Source organism: Hypanus sabinus, chromosome 10 (genome assembly GCF_030144855.1).
Source record: "Hypanus sabinus isolate sHypSab1 chromosome 10, sHypSab1.hap1, whole genome shotgun sequence".
Lineage (NCBI taxonomy): Eukaryota > Metazoa > Chordata > Chondrichthyes > Myliobatiformes > Dasyatidae > Hypanus > Hypanus sabinus.
The window spans coordinates 102,412,268-102,429,860 of NC_082715.1; the positions used below are offsets into that span (position 1 = coordinate 102,412,268).

The 17,593-nt window shown below is 41.1% G+C and overlaps 2 protein-coding genes across 7 annotated transcripts in view; one reads left to right on the forward strand and one right to left on the reverse strand.

The window, feature by feature from the left end:
* Positions 1 to 1,940: 1,940 nt before the first annotated feature.
* The window catches only part of LOC132400909 (uncharacterized), a 31,806-nt gene continuing 16,153 nt past the window's right edge, over positions 1,941 to 17,593 (forward strand). Inside the window, exon 1 of the mRNA XM_059982439.1 lies at positions 1,941 to 2,556. The gene's annotated coding sequence lies outside the window, so the exon portion shown is untranslated. The remainder of the gene's footprint in view (positions 2,557 to 17,593) is intronic.
* Positions 9,503 to 17,593, reverse strand: part of eya4 (EYA transcriptional coactivator and phosphatase 4) — a 419,225-nt gene continuing 411,134 nt past the window's right edge. For all 6 annotated transcript variants that reach the window (XM_059982433.1, XM_059982435.1, XM_059982432.1 and 3 more), the window contains one exon: positions 9,503 to 11,580. In XM_059982433.1, the coding sequence (XP_059838416.1) occupies positions 11,500 to 11,580 (81 nt within the window). In that variant the 3' untranslated portion in view covers positions 9,503 to 11,499. The remainder of the gene's footprint in view (positions 11,581 to 17,593) is intronic.

Consider the following 17,593-nt stretch of genomic DNA (forward strand, 5'->3'; position numbering starts at 1 on the left):
TATTGAATCAGTGGATTTTTTTTGTTTGAAGAAGACAGTGTCAAAGTGAAAATATCTCTACAAAGTGATGTAAATTAATCACAAATAGAAAATACAAAGTATGAGTATTCACCCCCTTTAATGACACACCAAATCACTGGTGCAGCCAATTGGTTTTAGAAGTCAAGTAGTTAAGTGGAGATCACCCTGTGTGCAGTAAAGATGTTTCAATTCTAAAAATACACCTGTATTTGGAAGGTCCAGCTGCTGGTGACTCAGTATCCTAGCAAAGCTACACTGTGAAGATAAAACACTCCAAACAACTCAAAGAAAACTTATTGAAAAGCACAAGTCGAGATGGATACAAGAATATTTCCAAGTCACTGAATATCCCTTGGAGTACAGTTAAATCAACCATCAAGAAATGGAAAGAACCTGCCTAGAGCAGGCCATCCTCAAAATCTGAGTGACTAAGAAGGGGATTAGTGAAAGGGGCCACCAAGAGACCTACGACAACAATGGAGACTATGCATACAACTGTTGCCCCGGTGCTTCACCAGTTGCAACTTTATGTGAGAGTGGCAAAGAGAAAGCTACTGTTGAAAATAACACATGAAATTTTGGATAGAATTTGTCAGAGGCATGAGGGAGACTGAAGTCAGCTGGAAAAATTCTATGGTCCAATGAAACCAGAATAGAGCTTTTTGGTGATCAGACTAAACACTATGTTTGGTGTAAGTCAAACACCACACATCATAAAAACACACCATCCCTACTGTGAAGCGTGGTGGTGGCTGCATCATGCTATGGTGATGCCGCATTGCAGCAGATCCTGGAAAGCTTGAGAAGGTAAAGTGTAAAATGAATGCAGCAAAATTCAGGGAAATTCTGGAGGAAAATCTGATGCAGTCAGCATGATTTGGAAGATGCAAGACAATGACCCCAATCGTAAAGCCAAAGCTACATAGGAAGCCGCCAAATCAGAATCTAGACCTCAATTCAATTGAGAATTTGTGGCTGGACGTGAAAAGGGCTGTTTATTCACAATCCCCATACAATCTGACAGCGGTTGAGTAGTTTTGTAAAGAAGAATGGGGAAAAATAGCAGTGTCCAGATGTGCAAAGCTGATAGAGACCTGTTCAAACAGACTCAAAGCTGTGATTCCTACCAAAGGTGCATCTACTAAATACTGACTTGAAGGGGGTGTGTAATTATCCAATCAGTGTTCAATAATTAATAAATTTTGACCAATTTCTAGAAACTTGTTTTCACTTTGACTTTATGAAAGTCTTTTCTGTTGATCAATGTCAAAAAAGCCAAATTAAATCCTCTGATTCAATGTTATAAAGCATGAAAACTTATGGGGAGGGGTGTTAATGAATGCTTTTTATAGGATATATACACAGACACAGTATACAATGCTATGTTGAGATGCTTTCTATATTGAGTTGGGATTTGTAGCTGAACCAAGAGGAGTTATGTATTTGATATTTCAGTAATATTTGAGTAATAGTGTAAATATATTTGATTAAGCATTCCATTATGGGATACATATGAAAACATTTGAATGAAATATGACATCACCCCACCACAGCAAACGTGTGTGCCTTACTGAAGTTAATCCCTGCTCCTTGTTTTTATTTAAATTACTTTTGGAGTGCATCTAGTGAATTTCAATCATGGCAGAATGGTTAGTGTCATTGACTTGTCTTCAATTCTGCTGCCGTCTAAGGAGTTTGTAATGTTCTGTCTATGGCCATGTGGGTTTCCTCTGAGAGCTCTGTTTCTCTCCACCCCCCACTGCCCCAGTGTGGCGTGGTTAACTGGGTTCGCAGGTTAATTGGTCTCATAGGTGTAATTGGGTGATGAGGGCTCGCTGGGCCAGAAGGGCTTGTTAACATGCTTGTCTCTAAGTAAGATAAATGAATGCATTCCCACAAGAAACTATGAGGGCAGCTCGCTTTGTTTCTTCCAGCTATGACCCCAATAGATACCATCGCAGATGCACATCTGGGCAAGTATTTGCACACTAGTTCCCATATTAAAACACGAAGGATAAAACTAAAAGAACCCTTAGTTAAAACTAGATGGTATGTATACTCTGCCATCTCCCCCATCTGTGCCACTGACATCATGATGGTTGCTCTGTTCCATTCCACATGACCCTCTGTTATGCCACACACAAACACTCCTGAATTAATGTGCACATATCCTTCTGGTGTCCAAATGATAACCACCTTTCACAACTGGTGCCCCTGTCTCACCAGACTCCAGTTCAGTCTGATAGCTGGTTCCTTCGACAAGCCCCACACATACTTATATCGACAAGTTCAGTTTTCCATGCGTTCTTTGATACAGTGATTCTGCGATTGATGGCCTGAAGAGATCCGAGGATGGGTGCTACTCTTAAAAATACAGTACTCAGCTCATCAGACTGCTGAGGTTGCTGGCCACATTGTTGTTCATGAATATAACTTGGATGAGCCGACACGTGACAGAACTGTACCATTTGGAAGCTGTCGTGGGAGACATTAAGGCCTTTATTCAACACTGGAATTGAGTGGACAATGCTTCTGGTAAGGGAGCTCTATTAATTGTTGCATTTCTAATCCGTATTGAAGAGTATTTTATTCACTTGCAGCCTGCTTTGTTTTTGGATTCTCTGCATTTTTTTTTGTAGGAATAGCGAGCATGTTGGTAGGGTTAGTATTTTGCTCTGGCTGTCGGATATGGGAATCCTGGGAGTCTTCCAGTCTCCCAGATGGCCACATCTGCACCAGGTGCACTGAGGTGCAGCTCCTGAGAGACCGTATTAGAGCTTATTAGAGAGAGTGAACAGGAGATAGAGAGGAGCTACAGGGAGTTAGTCACCCTGAGGCTGCATTAGTTAGGTAAATGGGTGATGGTGGAGGAGGCAAGGGAAAGAGCTCAAATAGTAGAGAGTGCCCCTGTGGCCATTCCCCTCAGTAATCATTATCTCATTTTGGATGCGGTTAAGGGGGATTATCAGACAGAGGACAACAGCGGTGATTGGGTCTCTGGCACTGAGCCTGGTTCCCTGGTGCAGAAGGGAAAGAGGAAGCTGAGGAATGCAGTAGTCATAGAAGATTCCATAGTGAGGGGAGCAGACAGGAGGTGCTGACAGCTTGATAAAGATATCCACATGGTGTGTTGCTTCCCAGATGCCAGGGTATGGGGTGTCTCAGGTCAGGTGCAGAGTATTCTGAAGGGAAAGGGTGAACAGCCAGAAGTCTTGGTTCACGTCGGTACCAATGACACAGGTAGAAAAAGGGAGGAGGTCCTAAAGAGAGAATTCAGGGAGTTAGGCAGGAAGCCAAAAGGCAGGAAGTCTAGGCTAGCAATCTCAGGATTGCTGCCTGTGCCACGTGCTAGCATGAATTGCATGATTAGGCGTATTAATGTGTGTCTGAGAGACTGGTGTAGGGGGCAGGGATTCAGATTCCTGGATCATTGGGGCCTCTTCTGGGGGAGGTATGACCTCTACAGAAAGGATGGGTTACACCTGAACCCAGAGGGGTCTAATATCCTAGCGTGCACATTCAATAGAGTTGTTAGGGAGGGTTTAAACTAATTTGGCAGGGGGATGGGAACTGGAGTGAGAGGGCAGAGGAAGGGTTAAAAAAAAACAAATAAAAGGTGGCGTGCAACAGAGAAGATAGAAAGGACAGGCAGGAGATGAGGCTTAAGCACAGCCAGTGGAATGAATTACAGGGCAATAGAGGTGTGGTGCAGTCAAAACAGAAAGCAACAAATACTGGACTGAAAGTATTATATTCAAATGCATGCAGCATAAGAAATAAAATGGATGATCTTGAAATTCAGCTACAGATTGGCAAATATGATGTTGTGGCCATCTCTGAAACTTGGCTAACGGATGTAAAGGATGGCTTCCGTTGGAAGCTGAACGCCCAAGGATATAAGGTGTATTGGAAAGATAGGTTAGTAGGCAGGGGGGTGGTGTGGCTCTATGTATAAGAAATAATATTAAATCATTAGAAAGGGATGACATAGGATCAGAAGGTGTAGCGTCTCTGTGGGTTGAGTTAAGAAATGGCAAGGATAAAAGGACCCTAATGGCAGTTGTATACAAGGTTCCAAACAGCAGCCGGGGTGTGAATTACAAATTACAGCAGGAGATAGAAAAGGCATGTCAGAAGGGCAATGTCATGATAATCGTTGAGGATTTTAACATGTAAGTGGTTTGGGAAAACCAGGTCAGTATTGGACCTCAAGAGAGAGAATTTGTAGAATGTCTAAAGGATGGCTTTTTAGAAGAGCTTGTTGTTGAGCCCACTAGAGGATTGGCTGTGCTGGATTGGGTGTTATGCAATGATCTGGAGGTGATAAGAGAGGTTGAGGTTAAGGAACCCTTAGGGAACACTGATCACAATATGATCCAGTTCACATTGAGATTTGCAAGGGAAAAAATAAAATCCAATGTGTCAGTAATTCAATGGAATAAAGGAAATTACAATGGCATGAGAGGGGAATTGGCCGAAGTTGACTGGAAAGGGACATTTGCAGGAAGGACAGCAGAGCAGCAAGGCTGGAGTTTCTGCAAAAAATAAGGGAAGTACAAGACAGATATATTCCAAACAAGAAATTTCCAAAGGGAAGGAGGACACTACCATGGCTGACAAGTGAAGTCAGAGCCAAAGTAAAAGCAAAAGCAAAGTAGAAGGAAGCCAGAGCTAGTGGGAAGATAGAGGATTGGGGAGCTTTTAAAAATTTGCAGAAGGAAACTAGAAAGGTCATTCAGATGGAAAGATGAATTCTGAGAGGAAGCTGGCGACTAATATCAAAGAAGATACTAAAAGCTTTTTTAAGTACATAAAGGGTAAAAGAGAGTAGAGGGTAGATTTAGGACCAATACAAAATGATGCTGGAGATGTTGTAATAAGAGATGCAAAGATGGCAGAGGAACTGAATGCGTACCTAGAGCTTATTAATAAATTATCTGGATCGCTGAGTTGATTCAAATCTCACTCTCATGGTAATGGTCCAAGTTGGTGCAGTAGTGAAGTTCTGCAACATTACAGGTACAGTCCTTTGGATGAGAAATAAAACAATGGTCATGGATATGCAAGTAAACATTAAAGACTGTGGTATTGTTCAATAGAACACAGAAGAGTTTCCTAGTAAAATGGAAGATATAAGATTCTACACCACTCATGAAGAGAGCTCCCTCTGGTCCTGGGCATTGTTATCCCCAAAATCAGAATTTCCTGTAAAAAAAAATCTGGCTGTTATTACAGTGTTGTTTGAGGGAGATTGTGGAAAATTTACTTTGAACTTTAATGTTCTCATTATTATGAATACTCACTGTTATGCTGTTGTGTACTCAAATATATTCACTGAGTGTAAGCTGGCTTATGATTTTTCCCATGATGGAAATGACTAATATGAGGGAGCAAACTTTAAGGTGATTGGGAGTAAGTATAAAGTGATTGGAGGTACGATTTTACTCAGAGTGGTATGTATTTGGAGTGCACTGCGAGAGCAGTTACTTTAGGGGGATTTAAGAGACGCTTAGATCGGTATGTAGCCGATAGAAAACAGGAGGGCTATGTGGGAGCTGAAGGCTGAATTTATCTTAGCGAAGGTTAAAGTGTCGGCACAACATCCAGGGCTGGAAGACGTGTACTGTGCTGTAATGTTCTATGTTCTATGATGTCCTCATGGTGTGAAAAGTGCAACTTTTATTTCTTAAACTCTGATAAACTCTGATTATTTTCTTGACAAAGAATTAGAGATTGTTGGGGCTCTGGCTGAGATTTTTAAATTGTCATTGGGCACGAACAAGGAACTAAATGACTGCAGGACAGCAAATGTCCCCCTTTTCAAGAAAGACAGCAATGAAACATCTGTTCACAATAGACTTGTGAACCCAACATCAGAAGTAAAAAAAATACTGGAAAAAAATCTGAGGGAGAGAGGATTCATGATCACTTGGAGTGAGGCAGCCAACATGGGAGACCCTCTCTGACCAATTTGACAGAAGCTCTAAACCAGTGCACTCACTTTCAAGGACTCTTACCACTCATGTTCTCAGTATTATTTATTTGTTTGTTTATCTATCTATCTATTATTTTGTTTTTCTTTTTGGCTTTGGACAATTTGTCATCTTTTGCACATTGGTTGTTTGTCCATCTTTGTAGTTTTTCTATTGTGTTTCTTTGAATCTACTATAAATGCCCACAAGAAAATGAATCTCAGGATAGTATATGGTGACATATATGTACTTTGATTAATAATTTTTGAACTCTTTGAAGAGGTAATGAAGAATATTGATGAGGAGTGGGTAATAGATGTGAATTACATGGCCTTTAGTGAAGCCATTGATGAGATCCCACGTGGTCAGCTGCTTCAAAATATTAAGGCCCATGTGATACAGGGTAAGTTGACAAACTGGATCCAAAATTGGCTTGGTGATAGGAAACAAAGAGTTAGGGTAGAGGTTGTTTAACCAATTGTGTGCCACAAGGATCAGTGCAAGGAGCCTTGTTATTTATAACATATGAATGACTTGGCTGGAGAAGCAAGAAGCAAGATCAGTATGTCTATGGAAGACATGAAGATTGGTTGAGTTGTTGGTGGTGTGGAAGGAAGCCTTCCTTAGGCTGTGGAGAGATACCAGTATTGGGCTGAATGGGCTGAAAAATAGCAGATGGAATTAAATCCAGACATATTTAAGGTGATGTAATTTAGAAGCACTAATGAAGCTAGGAATTACACCATGAATGATAGTACTTAAGGGAACATTGATGAACAGGAAGATCTCAGAATATGTCCATTGATCCTTGAAGGAGGCAATATAGGTAGACAAGGTGGTTAGGAAGACATTGGGATACAAGCCTCTATTAGTCAGGACACTGAACATTAGAGCAGGGAGATAATCCAACTTTATAAACCATGGTCAGACTTCAGCTGTGTGCAGTTCTGGTCACCAAGGTAGAGGAATGAGTATGAGGAGAGACTAGAGAAGCTAGGCCTGCAGTGGAAGGGGTTGAGAAGGCGTGTAAATTGAAGTATACACTCAGTGGCTACTTTATTACGTGTACCTTTATATCTGCTCATTAATACATATAGCTGATCACCCAGTCATGTGGGAGCCACTCAATGCATAAAGGCATGTAGGCATGGTCAAGAAGTTCAGTTGTTGTTCAGACCAAACTTGGGAAGGGAAAGAAATGTGATCAAAGTGACTTTGATCATGAAATGATTGTTGGTGCCAGACTGGGTGGTTGATTATCCCAGAAACTGCTGGGATTTTCACATACAGCAGTTTCTAGAGTTTACAGAGAAAGACACAAAAAATGAAAAAAAATCCAGTGAGTGACCATTCTGTGGGTGAAAATGCCTTGTTAATGAGAGCAGCCCGTGGAGAATGGCCAGACTAGTTCAAGTTGGTAGGAAGGTGACAGTAGCTCAAATAACCACGTGTCACAATGGTGATGTTCAGAGGAGCATCTCTGAATGCTCATCACATTGAAACTTGAAGTGGATGGTCTACGGCAGCAGAAAATCATGAACATACACTCAGCATCCACTGTATTAGGTAGAGGTGGTACCTAGTAAAGTGGCCACTATATGTATAAGAGTATGGCAGCGAATTATAGCAAGAAGTGTAGGAAACATTACCCCATATCAGAGGTGGATAAGAATAGAGTATATAGAATTAGAGTTGGGGGGGGGGCAGAAACTTAAGAGAGGATATGAGTAAGATCTTCTTCACACAGGTATTTGAAATTCACTGCTTGGGAGTGACTTCTGTTAGGTCACTGACAGCATTTAATAGGAACACCTAAATTCTTTCAGCTTTGGGGACTATGGACCAAATACTGGGTGGCAGGGTTAATACAGAAGTGCACCTATTGGGTCAGCAGGAATGAGTTGGGCTGAATGGCCAGTTTCAATGCTGTATGATTTTATAATTTTATCTGTGATTATGGGCAATTTACAAGTTAAATCATGCCAAGTACAATATAAACATGAAATATTCACCCACCTGTGCCTGTCAACGAGTCTGTTAGACTCCATCTGTCCAAGTGTTACCTTAACGTCTATGGCATGGAAAGTTCTGATTTGGAAATTCAGAAATAGTCTCAGCTGGTTGTGCGCCTGTAGGACCTGACTTCTTGACAGGAGTGCCAGAAGTCAGGGCTGACAGGCTGATAGGAAGCAACATGAGAACTAGTGGAGGAGCAGGATAAACACCAGGACAATCGTTATCCTAAGAGAAAACGGCAAATGTATTTCCCAAATATGGCACATCAGCGATCTGACTTTTAATGTTAAGCCCCTTTAATGGTCTCCAGAAGACAGTAGGCTGAGTCAATTTGAAACAATCTGAAACAATTTGGGTAGAAATAAGAAATAGTAAAGGGAAAAAAGCAGTGGTGGGAGTAGTCTATAGGCCTCCAAACAGCTGTAGCTCAGTTGGTCGGAGCATAAATCAGGAAATAGTTGGGGCTTGTAATAAGGGAACAGCTATAATTATGGGGGATTTTAACTTTCATATTGACTGGACTAATCAAGTCGGACATGGCAGCCTTGAAGAAGAGTTTATTGAGTGTATTTGGGATGGGTTCCTTGAACAATATGTTACTGAGCCGACAAGGGGGCATCTGCATTGGTCTTGAGTTCAGTTCTTGGCTTTTTCCTCCACAAAGGTCTTAACCCACTGCCTTTTGAGCAGATCAACATGACCCCCTGTGAACATGGGACATCCTGCTGTCTTCCTACATCCTTCAACAAAGTATGACTTGTGTATTCTGGCAAGGCCGAACACCACCAGCTGCTGCCAAAATAGATGGCTTCCTTCCAATGGTGTAGGCAAGCTTTATACAGTGCAGCTTAGCCTGCAGCGGTGCTGATCTCTCATGATACTCCTTCCTGCTAATGTGATATGGCAAATAAAGGAATTTCATGCACCATCTGCAGCTTATTGAACTGGTGTGGGTGAAAAGTCACGATTCCTCTGTTTTTTCTTCAAGCACTATCCAATTTAACCCCTCAATTGCAATCAGGCACTAGTGACATATATGCCCAGCTCTATTTTTTCATTTACTTCAGTCCTTAACTCATCCTAACTCTCATTTAGGACTTTGTCACTCTGCTGTACATTCCTCTCAAGTCCTCAAACCAAACCAGCCTAAATAAGCTTTAACTCATCCAAAAGCAGCACTCCAATTACATTGTCCATTGAATATGGAATTCCCACTTTAATTCACCCCTCAAACCTTCATACTCCAGTTCATCCTCACCTTCCATTCTGTGCTGATTTCCTGTTGACAAACTACTGTTACATATCTAAATTAGACATTCCACCACTGAGTTTCTTAATGAAACACACTTTCATGTGTCTCAAAAACTGCGATTGTCTGAATTATTGAAATTAGTTTGCTTTATTCATTTTGAAACACATAAGTATCAAGATTGTTTCTGTACATGTAAATTTAGATAATTCACACTAAATATATTACAAAAAAACCAGGACCATCTGAATTTCCACAAGAGTTGATTTTAATGTTCAGAAAGCACAATCAAAATAAATAAAAAAACATATACAGTATAGTGTTACCACTAAAACATTGCTGTGTGGGCAATACATATTATTCTTTAGCCCCATAGCTAGTATCTGTAGGAACAAAGTTAGACAAATCAGTGGTGTGTCAATGTAGTGTGCATCGTCTGAAATCCCCTTTACTAAATCACACACTGAGCTGAGGAGCTACAGCATATTGGCAGAGTACCCAGTCTTCATTATGTATAATTTGGTTTTTATTTAGTCAGGAGGGAGATGCTTATGTGATATAAAGGTCAGAATGCTGGTACTTTTATAAACTGTGCAGAAGTTCCATATAAATAGACACAAAATATCAGAAGCCTAAATATCACAGGAGTGTCTCATTGCTACAGAGAAAAGTCAGGTTGTATTCAGAAATTGATAATGCAATACTAGGGAGGCTCAACGACGATGCAACTGAGTTATAATAAAAGCAGTTTTATATATTTAGAAAACTTTATTGCTATGTTTTAGTATTTTAATGCAATCCTACTATCCTTTCTTAACATGCTTTATCCCATCTGCCAAAATGCCGTAAAGTACGTAATGCACAACTACATTTATTTCATATAAGAGAAATTTAGTTTAAAGGCTTTATTTATGGGTATGTCTTATGAACCAGGTCTTTAAAACACACTGGTAATTGCAAATACTGGTTTAGAAAGCAAATCTCAACAAGGGATGTTGGATAGCTTACTATTTGTAGAATGAATCTGTTGATGAAAATACAATAAGCCTTTAAACTTGTTCAAAACCTTTGTCAATGTATTCATTCCCTTTTTGTTCTGAAACATCACATGGAGGGAGGGAGGCTGGATTAGGATGAAGTTTATATGTAGTCAGTAAGGACGGGGAGTATACTTTTTTAGATTTAAAGAAAATATAAACTTGCATGAAATCAAATAAGTGCCCAAACCAAAATTCTTTAAGAAATTTCCCAGAAATGGTAAAACTAGTATAATGTCAAAAAGTGTCAAGCCGTTTCTTAATGACTAAAATAGATTACCTCACAGTTTAAATTAAAAAGTTTCTCCTGGATATTATTAAGGATTGTAATTTACAATTAAACACTAAAATCCAAGTAAAACACAAAAACTCTCCAATTCTTTAATTTCCTGTTAGACCAACAGCCTGGAACATTGCTTCTCTGCTTATACAACGCAGAAATCTTTTACTTCTGATTCTTTTAATAATTTGGTCATTTCAAAAAAATAATCATCACAAAGAATTTATCTACACATTTGTGGAACAAAAGTTACATTGTAACACACCAACACTGTCTTCTTTTAAGGCACAACACATCATTTATGTATATTCTTCTTGTCAAGCTTTACAAAAAGTGACTATCCTCATGAAAGCAATTATGTTTTTGAATCCAGCTGCTAACTTAGTGTAAGCTCTCACAGTAACTAAGTTACACATACTGCAGGTCTAGATGTGATTGTCAATGTAGCCCAGTGCACTTCTAATGCAGGTTCAGCCTGGATAAGCAGACTAAAGTTTGCTAGAAACACTGCATTATTGAGACAATCCAATGGCAAGGAATGCCGTTGAACAACTTCATGCCGGATGCACTGGAAGCAGCTTCATGTTTCTTAAAAGAACTAGTTCATTGTATGAGCTGTTCAAGCATCCTGGGCATTGTATAATCACTTGAAGAGTTGTAAAATACACACAACTTGTACTTTATCTATAATGAACAATATTTTCCTAAGACCAACATAGTTCCTTATGCAGAGGTTCAATGTACCAGTCACTGTTCAGCAGTTTGAATTCTCAATAGCCTCACATGACAAAATCAATTCTCTTCATTTCTTAAGACAAACGTGGAAGCCAGAGGTGCTGTAGATCACTGAGGGAAACTTCACATATTCCTAAGGGTTGCTAATAGTTGTTGACTTTGTATCTCTGGCTGTGCTGCACAAGGCAGCTACAAGTATTCAAGTTCCAGTGCTTGGTTCAAAGCCAACAGATCAGAGTGGCTTGATATCCTCCAGAAAGGCATATTGTGCTGCAGGAAGAAGCAGATGAAACAAACTGTTCAGCATTCATAGTCATCGAACTGCATTAATAACATACTGATCAATTTAAATTATGCACTCTTAGACATGTCTTAGTAAATATTGAGTGTAGATAGTTTTTTGCTGCAACTAATTGTGTTAAAGGAACTGTGCATGAAATTTCAGAATCCGCACCACATTTTTCTCACTATCATCAAGTTGTCCACACCCTTGCCATATCATTTCAGATGGCTTTTGGAAGGGCATAAGACAATAGAGTGATTTCTTGTAATTTCACACCATGGTCCTAACTTAGCCTTTCGCTTTGGTGCAAATGCCATGAAACATGTGGTGGGAGATCATTCTTTTAAGTGAACCTATGGATGCCTGTGCTCTTTTAGTGTGTCGGAAACAACTACCGAGGGAGGAGGCACGGGAGTGATTGAGTTATAGAGTTGTACTCCATTGAAATGGGCCATTCAGTCCATCATACCCATGCTGACAATCTCCACCCTGTGGGCTAGTACTTACCTGACTCTGGAGATTTATTGCTGTAAAGATCTATTATATCCACCTTCTTGATACTATTGTGTCCCATACGATCAACCTACTCCTCCCTGAACTAGCTACTTGTGTATCCTTGTCTATGGTGAATACAGATGAGAAGCATTCACCACAATGATTCTCAACCTGGGGTCCATGGCCCCCTCAGTTAATGGTAGGGGTTCATGGCATAAAAAAGGTTGGGAACCCCTGAATTCTAGGACAGCCACATTCCCTTGCATCATACATAGATTGCTCTTCTGGTTTCTCTGAAGGGGACCCTACTGTTTCTCTGGCTAACCCTCCAGGGATATTTCATGACTCTTATTTGCACTTTTAATCCCTTTCTTAAATTATCTCCTACTTTCTATATATTCCTGAAGAATCTCACTTAATTCCAGTTGCCTATACCCATCACATATTTCCCTTTATTTCTTGATCAAACTTTCAATATCTTTTCTCATCCAAAGCAACCTAATCTAGATGGTGGTCAATCACTTGTGACACTCACAATGACTGCAATTAGCTCCTCTTTTAAAGGCTATAAACTCCTGTGTAAACATCACTGATCAAACAAGAAAGTAAGTCAAATTCCATGAGTTCATATAAACATTTTTCCTCTATCATCTTTAATTTTATGTCCTCTGGTTATGAATAATTGACACAAAATTTATTCAGGGTGAGACAGCAGTTCTCTCACAGCACCAGTGACCCAGGCTCAATACTGACCTCTAGTGGTGACTGGCCTTTCTACAGTCTCTATGTGTGAATTTCGTTCAGGTTCCTCCGGCGTCCCAAAAAATGTGTTGGTTAGTGGGTTTAATGGTCCACTGTAAGTTGCCCTTGGGGGAGGGGACAGGAAGTGTGAGTTTGATGGGAATGTGGGAAGGATAAAATGGGTCAGGATAGGATTAGTTCTGAAATGGGCAACACGAGTGAATCTGCAGATCTGAAATGGATGGTTAAAGATTGTGTAGACTGTGTAGTCTGAAGGGTCTGTTTCTGTGCCCTATCTCTTTATAACTCTATCACTCGAACATGTCATGCGATGTGATCTAAGTTCCCATCAGAAGTCTTCAGGATGAGATCACATGTTAAATCAAGACTCTTCCCATGAATTTGGTGAAATAGAAATCCCATGGCATTTATTGAAGAAAAGTGGTGTCAACTTGATGGAATAAATAAGGGGCAATTATTGTCAGTAGTAGTAAGAGGACTGAAATATAAGGCGATGTCAAAACAACAGGGGTGTGATCAGGAATTTTTTAAAGTGTCAAGTCGTTTTTATATGCTTGAAGGTATGATGCAAGTAAAATGGTGATTTTCAAAATGGAATTGAATGAGTACTCAAAAGGAGGAAATCCCAGGGATATTGTGAAGGACAGTGATGCAGGGCTAATTGGAGGGCTTTTTCAGAGAGCAATGGCCGGAATGCCCTCCTCTCATGCCAATTCTCTTATTCAGGCTCACAATTTTCTCTCAACAACATTACCATTAAAAAAAAATCATTTTAAGTGATTTGGGATGTTTTGGGATTGCAAAAGGAGCTATGGAAATAAAGTAGGCAAGGGCCAGAATCAAAGGTAATCACATGCTACAGTTCTAACAGGTACTGGTGCTGCTGTTGGATTATTTCAGGCTCCAAAAACATGTTGGGAGCCTGACACTCACAATCTAATTTTGTTATTTCTTATTCACTGTGTTACCACAGATCCCACAACATAAAAGGTTATAGCTATTCTCTCCGATACCTGCTGAAAGTTAGTTGAACATCAGGACTGTGTGGCAGGAGGGGATACTACATGTGGGTTTCAAGCTACCAAAGGATGTCTGGTCTCTAGCCTTCAGCCTTGTTAATCAATTTACTGAGTGCATCTCAAACTCTGGCCTTCAGCCTTGTTATTTAATTTACCAAGTGCAAACAGACTCTGAATGGTAGCTAATTTATTATCAGTTGAGAGGAAAAGGAATCTTAATAGCTCCTTACATATTCACCAAAACTGTAGCATTGACAACCAAAGCAAACAATATTTTTGGTTGTGTAAGTCATTATCTTGCCTTTGCACAAGACTCTGGTTAGACTGTATTAGGAATCCTCTGATCAGTTTTGGTTTCTTTTTTATCTAGAAATATAGCACGAGTCTGCACTGCCCAATTACACACGTGACCAGTTAGCCTACTGACCCATAAGTCTTTGGAATGTGGGAGGAAATCGGAGCACCCAGAGGACATCCCATGGTCATGGGGAGAAGGTACAACTCCTTACAGGCAGTGGCAAGTATTGGACCCAGGTTGCTGGCACAGTTAATGTGCCACCTCTTTCACACAGTGAGCTTTAGAATCCTTAGCTGTGGTTACTCTTTGCAGGAATACCACATTTTGTGATCTATTCATGGATGGATACAATATTGCTACGTTATTTTCCTCTTGAGAGGATATTTTAAATAGATTGCTTGGGGAAGATCAGAGGATATTTGTATAATCTGCAAAAGCATAGTTTCTTATTCAATTTTAAATACTTATGAATTTCCTGGAGGAGTGCAGATATCAACCGTTTTCACTGTGAATGTGGAATCTCTCAATGCCTTCAGGGTAACACTGATTGTGATGAAGTGCACAATGGGCACAGTCTGTAAAATCTGCTGGTCTCTTCAAACTCATGGTGAGGCACTTTCCTGAACCTTTGGTGGACCTGCTGCTGAATAAGTTCCTACTTGCTGATAGAGACTTACAGGATCTTGACCTAATGAAGATGAAGGATGGGGGATGTATTTTTCAAATCAGGATTTGTGTGAGTTGAAGGGGATCCTGTAGAGGGTGGTATTCCTATATGTCTGATTAAATTGTCTTTCAAAATGACAAGGATTTAGATTTGGGATGTGTTTCTGAAGAAGCCTAGAGGAGGTGCTATTGTGCATTTTGTGGATTGTACAGACTCAATATTTAGGGTTTTGCCAATTAAATGGGTTGTTAGTATTAATTGCTGTTATTGGGGAAAGAACCACCTACAAAAGTGAAAAAACAGACCATTTGCTTCCTAACACGTGCCTTACAGATGAGACAAAGGCTCTTGAGGACCAGAGAAGCGAGTTCACTAGTGCTCTTCCAACAAATAATGTAATTGGCCGAAAGGAGGATTGAAATGTTGTTACGACAGTGTACACCCAGTAACGTGTGCTAAAACAGGACCTGCATGGTTCCTAATAGGATCATGCTAAATTCAGTACAGTTGCTGTTGACACTTGGCTGTGGAGTCATCATAAAAGGACATCAGCCTTTAAAAGCATCTGCCTTATTGCAGGAAGTGGAACAACATTGTGACTATCATGAAGGGCAGGGTAGAGAAGGCTAAAAGCTCAGGAATTCATATAACACACCAAAGTTCTGATATATGAGGTGGATATCAAGCAAGAGAGATGCCTTGCACCCTGAGAGTTGGGCATGATGTCTGGAGGTCCGCTATGCAGTGGGTCACATATGCAGCAGCAGCAATTTCATGACTTGACCAAAAATGTCAAGGTGAGCTCTCAACCAATAGAGTAGTAATTGTTCTTTCAAGGTGGTGCCTGCTCAGATATACAAATCAATCACACAAGCTGTTACCCTTCACATCTCTCACCTTACTGTATACCACCACTGTCTTCTCTCCTCACCACAGACATTCTGCCCCTTCCCACTACCCGCACTCACCTCAGACCACCGAAACCATCATGATGACTGCCTTTCATCAAACCATTTTGGTAGAAACAGTGAGGCTGGGTGAATGAGGACAGCTGCACAGATTGATAGTATTTGCAAGTTCTTGTTCTTCACCAGAAATGTCTGCTGTCAGTATTTCATTGTGATGACCACATCCCCCTCTATTTGATTACTTCATTACCCACATCACCAAAAGGTTTTTCCTGCCCCTGCCTACTAATGAAAGAAGACATGGAAGAAGAGAAGCACAGGGAACAAGGGACACTGGAGAGAGAGAGGAAGGGGGAGAGGATGATAAGACCTCAGTGTGCCTTTGGATCAACTGATGAGTGTAGAGAACTGTGTTACAGGGAGATGCACTGGGCACTAGTCTTCTGCAGTCTGGACCACTGACAGGGGATCTGGTACAGTAGTTCAGTAGAGTAGGGTGTCTGTGCATCTTAGTGTGGGGCCAGTATCAATGACTGACATACTGCAGGACTGGCTGGGAGAATCGCCTCACAACCTCACCTAGAGCTAGTGACAGCTGCTTTGAAGGTACCGTCAGAGGTCAGCTACACTCAGCTCTTTGGGCAAGAGATCTACCCTCTGACATCAGGAACAGATCGATGCTCACACTGTTCAGAAAGATGCCGCTTGGGAGCTGATTTGAATGGAGCAGGGTTGCTGTCTGCATGCGGGTCACTGTCGATGACCCACAAACTGATGGTTCCACCTGAGCTGTGGCAGATGCTACAAATCACAGAATGTGGAACAGTATAGCACAGAAACAGGCCCTTCGGCCCACGATGCCAAGTTAAACCAATCCCTTCTGCCTGCACACGATTTGTATCCCTGCATTCTCTGCATATTCATCAGCCTACCTGAAAGCCTTGTAGAAGCCACTTTTACACAGTAACACACAGAAGGCAAGTCAGCAGGGCAGACAGCACCAATGGAAACGAGTAGACAGCTGACGTTTCAGGCTGAGACCCTGTGACAGCCCTGAGAAGTTGCCAGAATAAAAAGGTGGGGGAGGGGAAGGAAGCTCGCTGGAAGGTGATGGGGAAGCCAGGTGGGCAGGAAAGGTCAAGAGTCAGAGAAGAAGGAATCTGGTAGGAGAGGACAGTGGACCATAGGACAGAGGGAAGGAGGAGGGAATCCAGGAGGAAGTAATAGGCAGGTGAGAAGAGGTTAAAGGCCAGAGTAAGGAATAGGGGAAGGGGAGAGGGGTGGAAAATCTGTTTACTGGGAGGATAAATCGATGTTCATACCGTTAGGTTGGAGGCTACCCTACTGAATCAAAGGTTACGGGGAGAAGGCTGAGAGCTGGGGTTGAGGAGGAGAAAAAAAAAAGGATCAGCCATGATTGAATGGCAGAGCTGACTCGATGGGCTAGATGGCCTAATTCTGCTCCTATGTCTGAGTGTGGCCAGTACCTACTTCCATTTCCATCCCTAGCAGCGCGGTCTAGGCACTGTCCATTGTCTGTATAAAGAACCTGCCCTACATACTCCCTTTAAACTTTCCCTTCTCACCGTCAAGCTGGGCACTCCAGTAACCACATGTCTACCCTGGGAAAAAGATTCTGGTTGTTTATCCCGTCTTTGCCTCTTACAGTTCTACAAGCTTCTATTAGGTCCCTGCTTTGGTGGTGTCTGTACCAAAACCCACATGGATGAACAGCTTAGCAGATAAATGCTGGAAGGACCATATCCAGTGGATTTTCATGCTTTGTTAATGTAATGTAAATATAATGACTGGCTTGAATTAAAATCTGTGACATAAATGGCTGTGTTATAT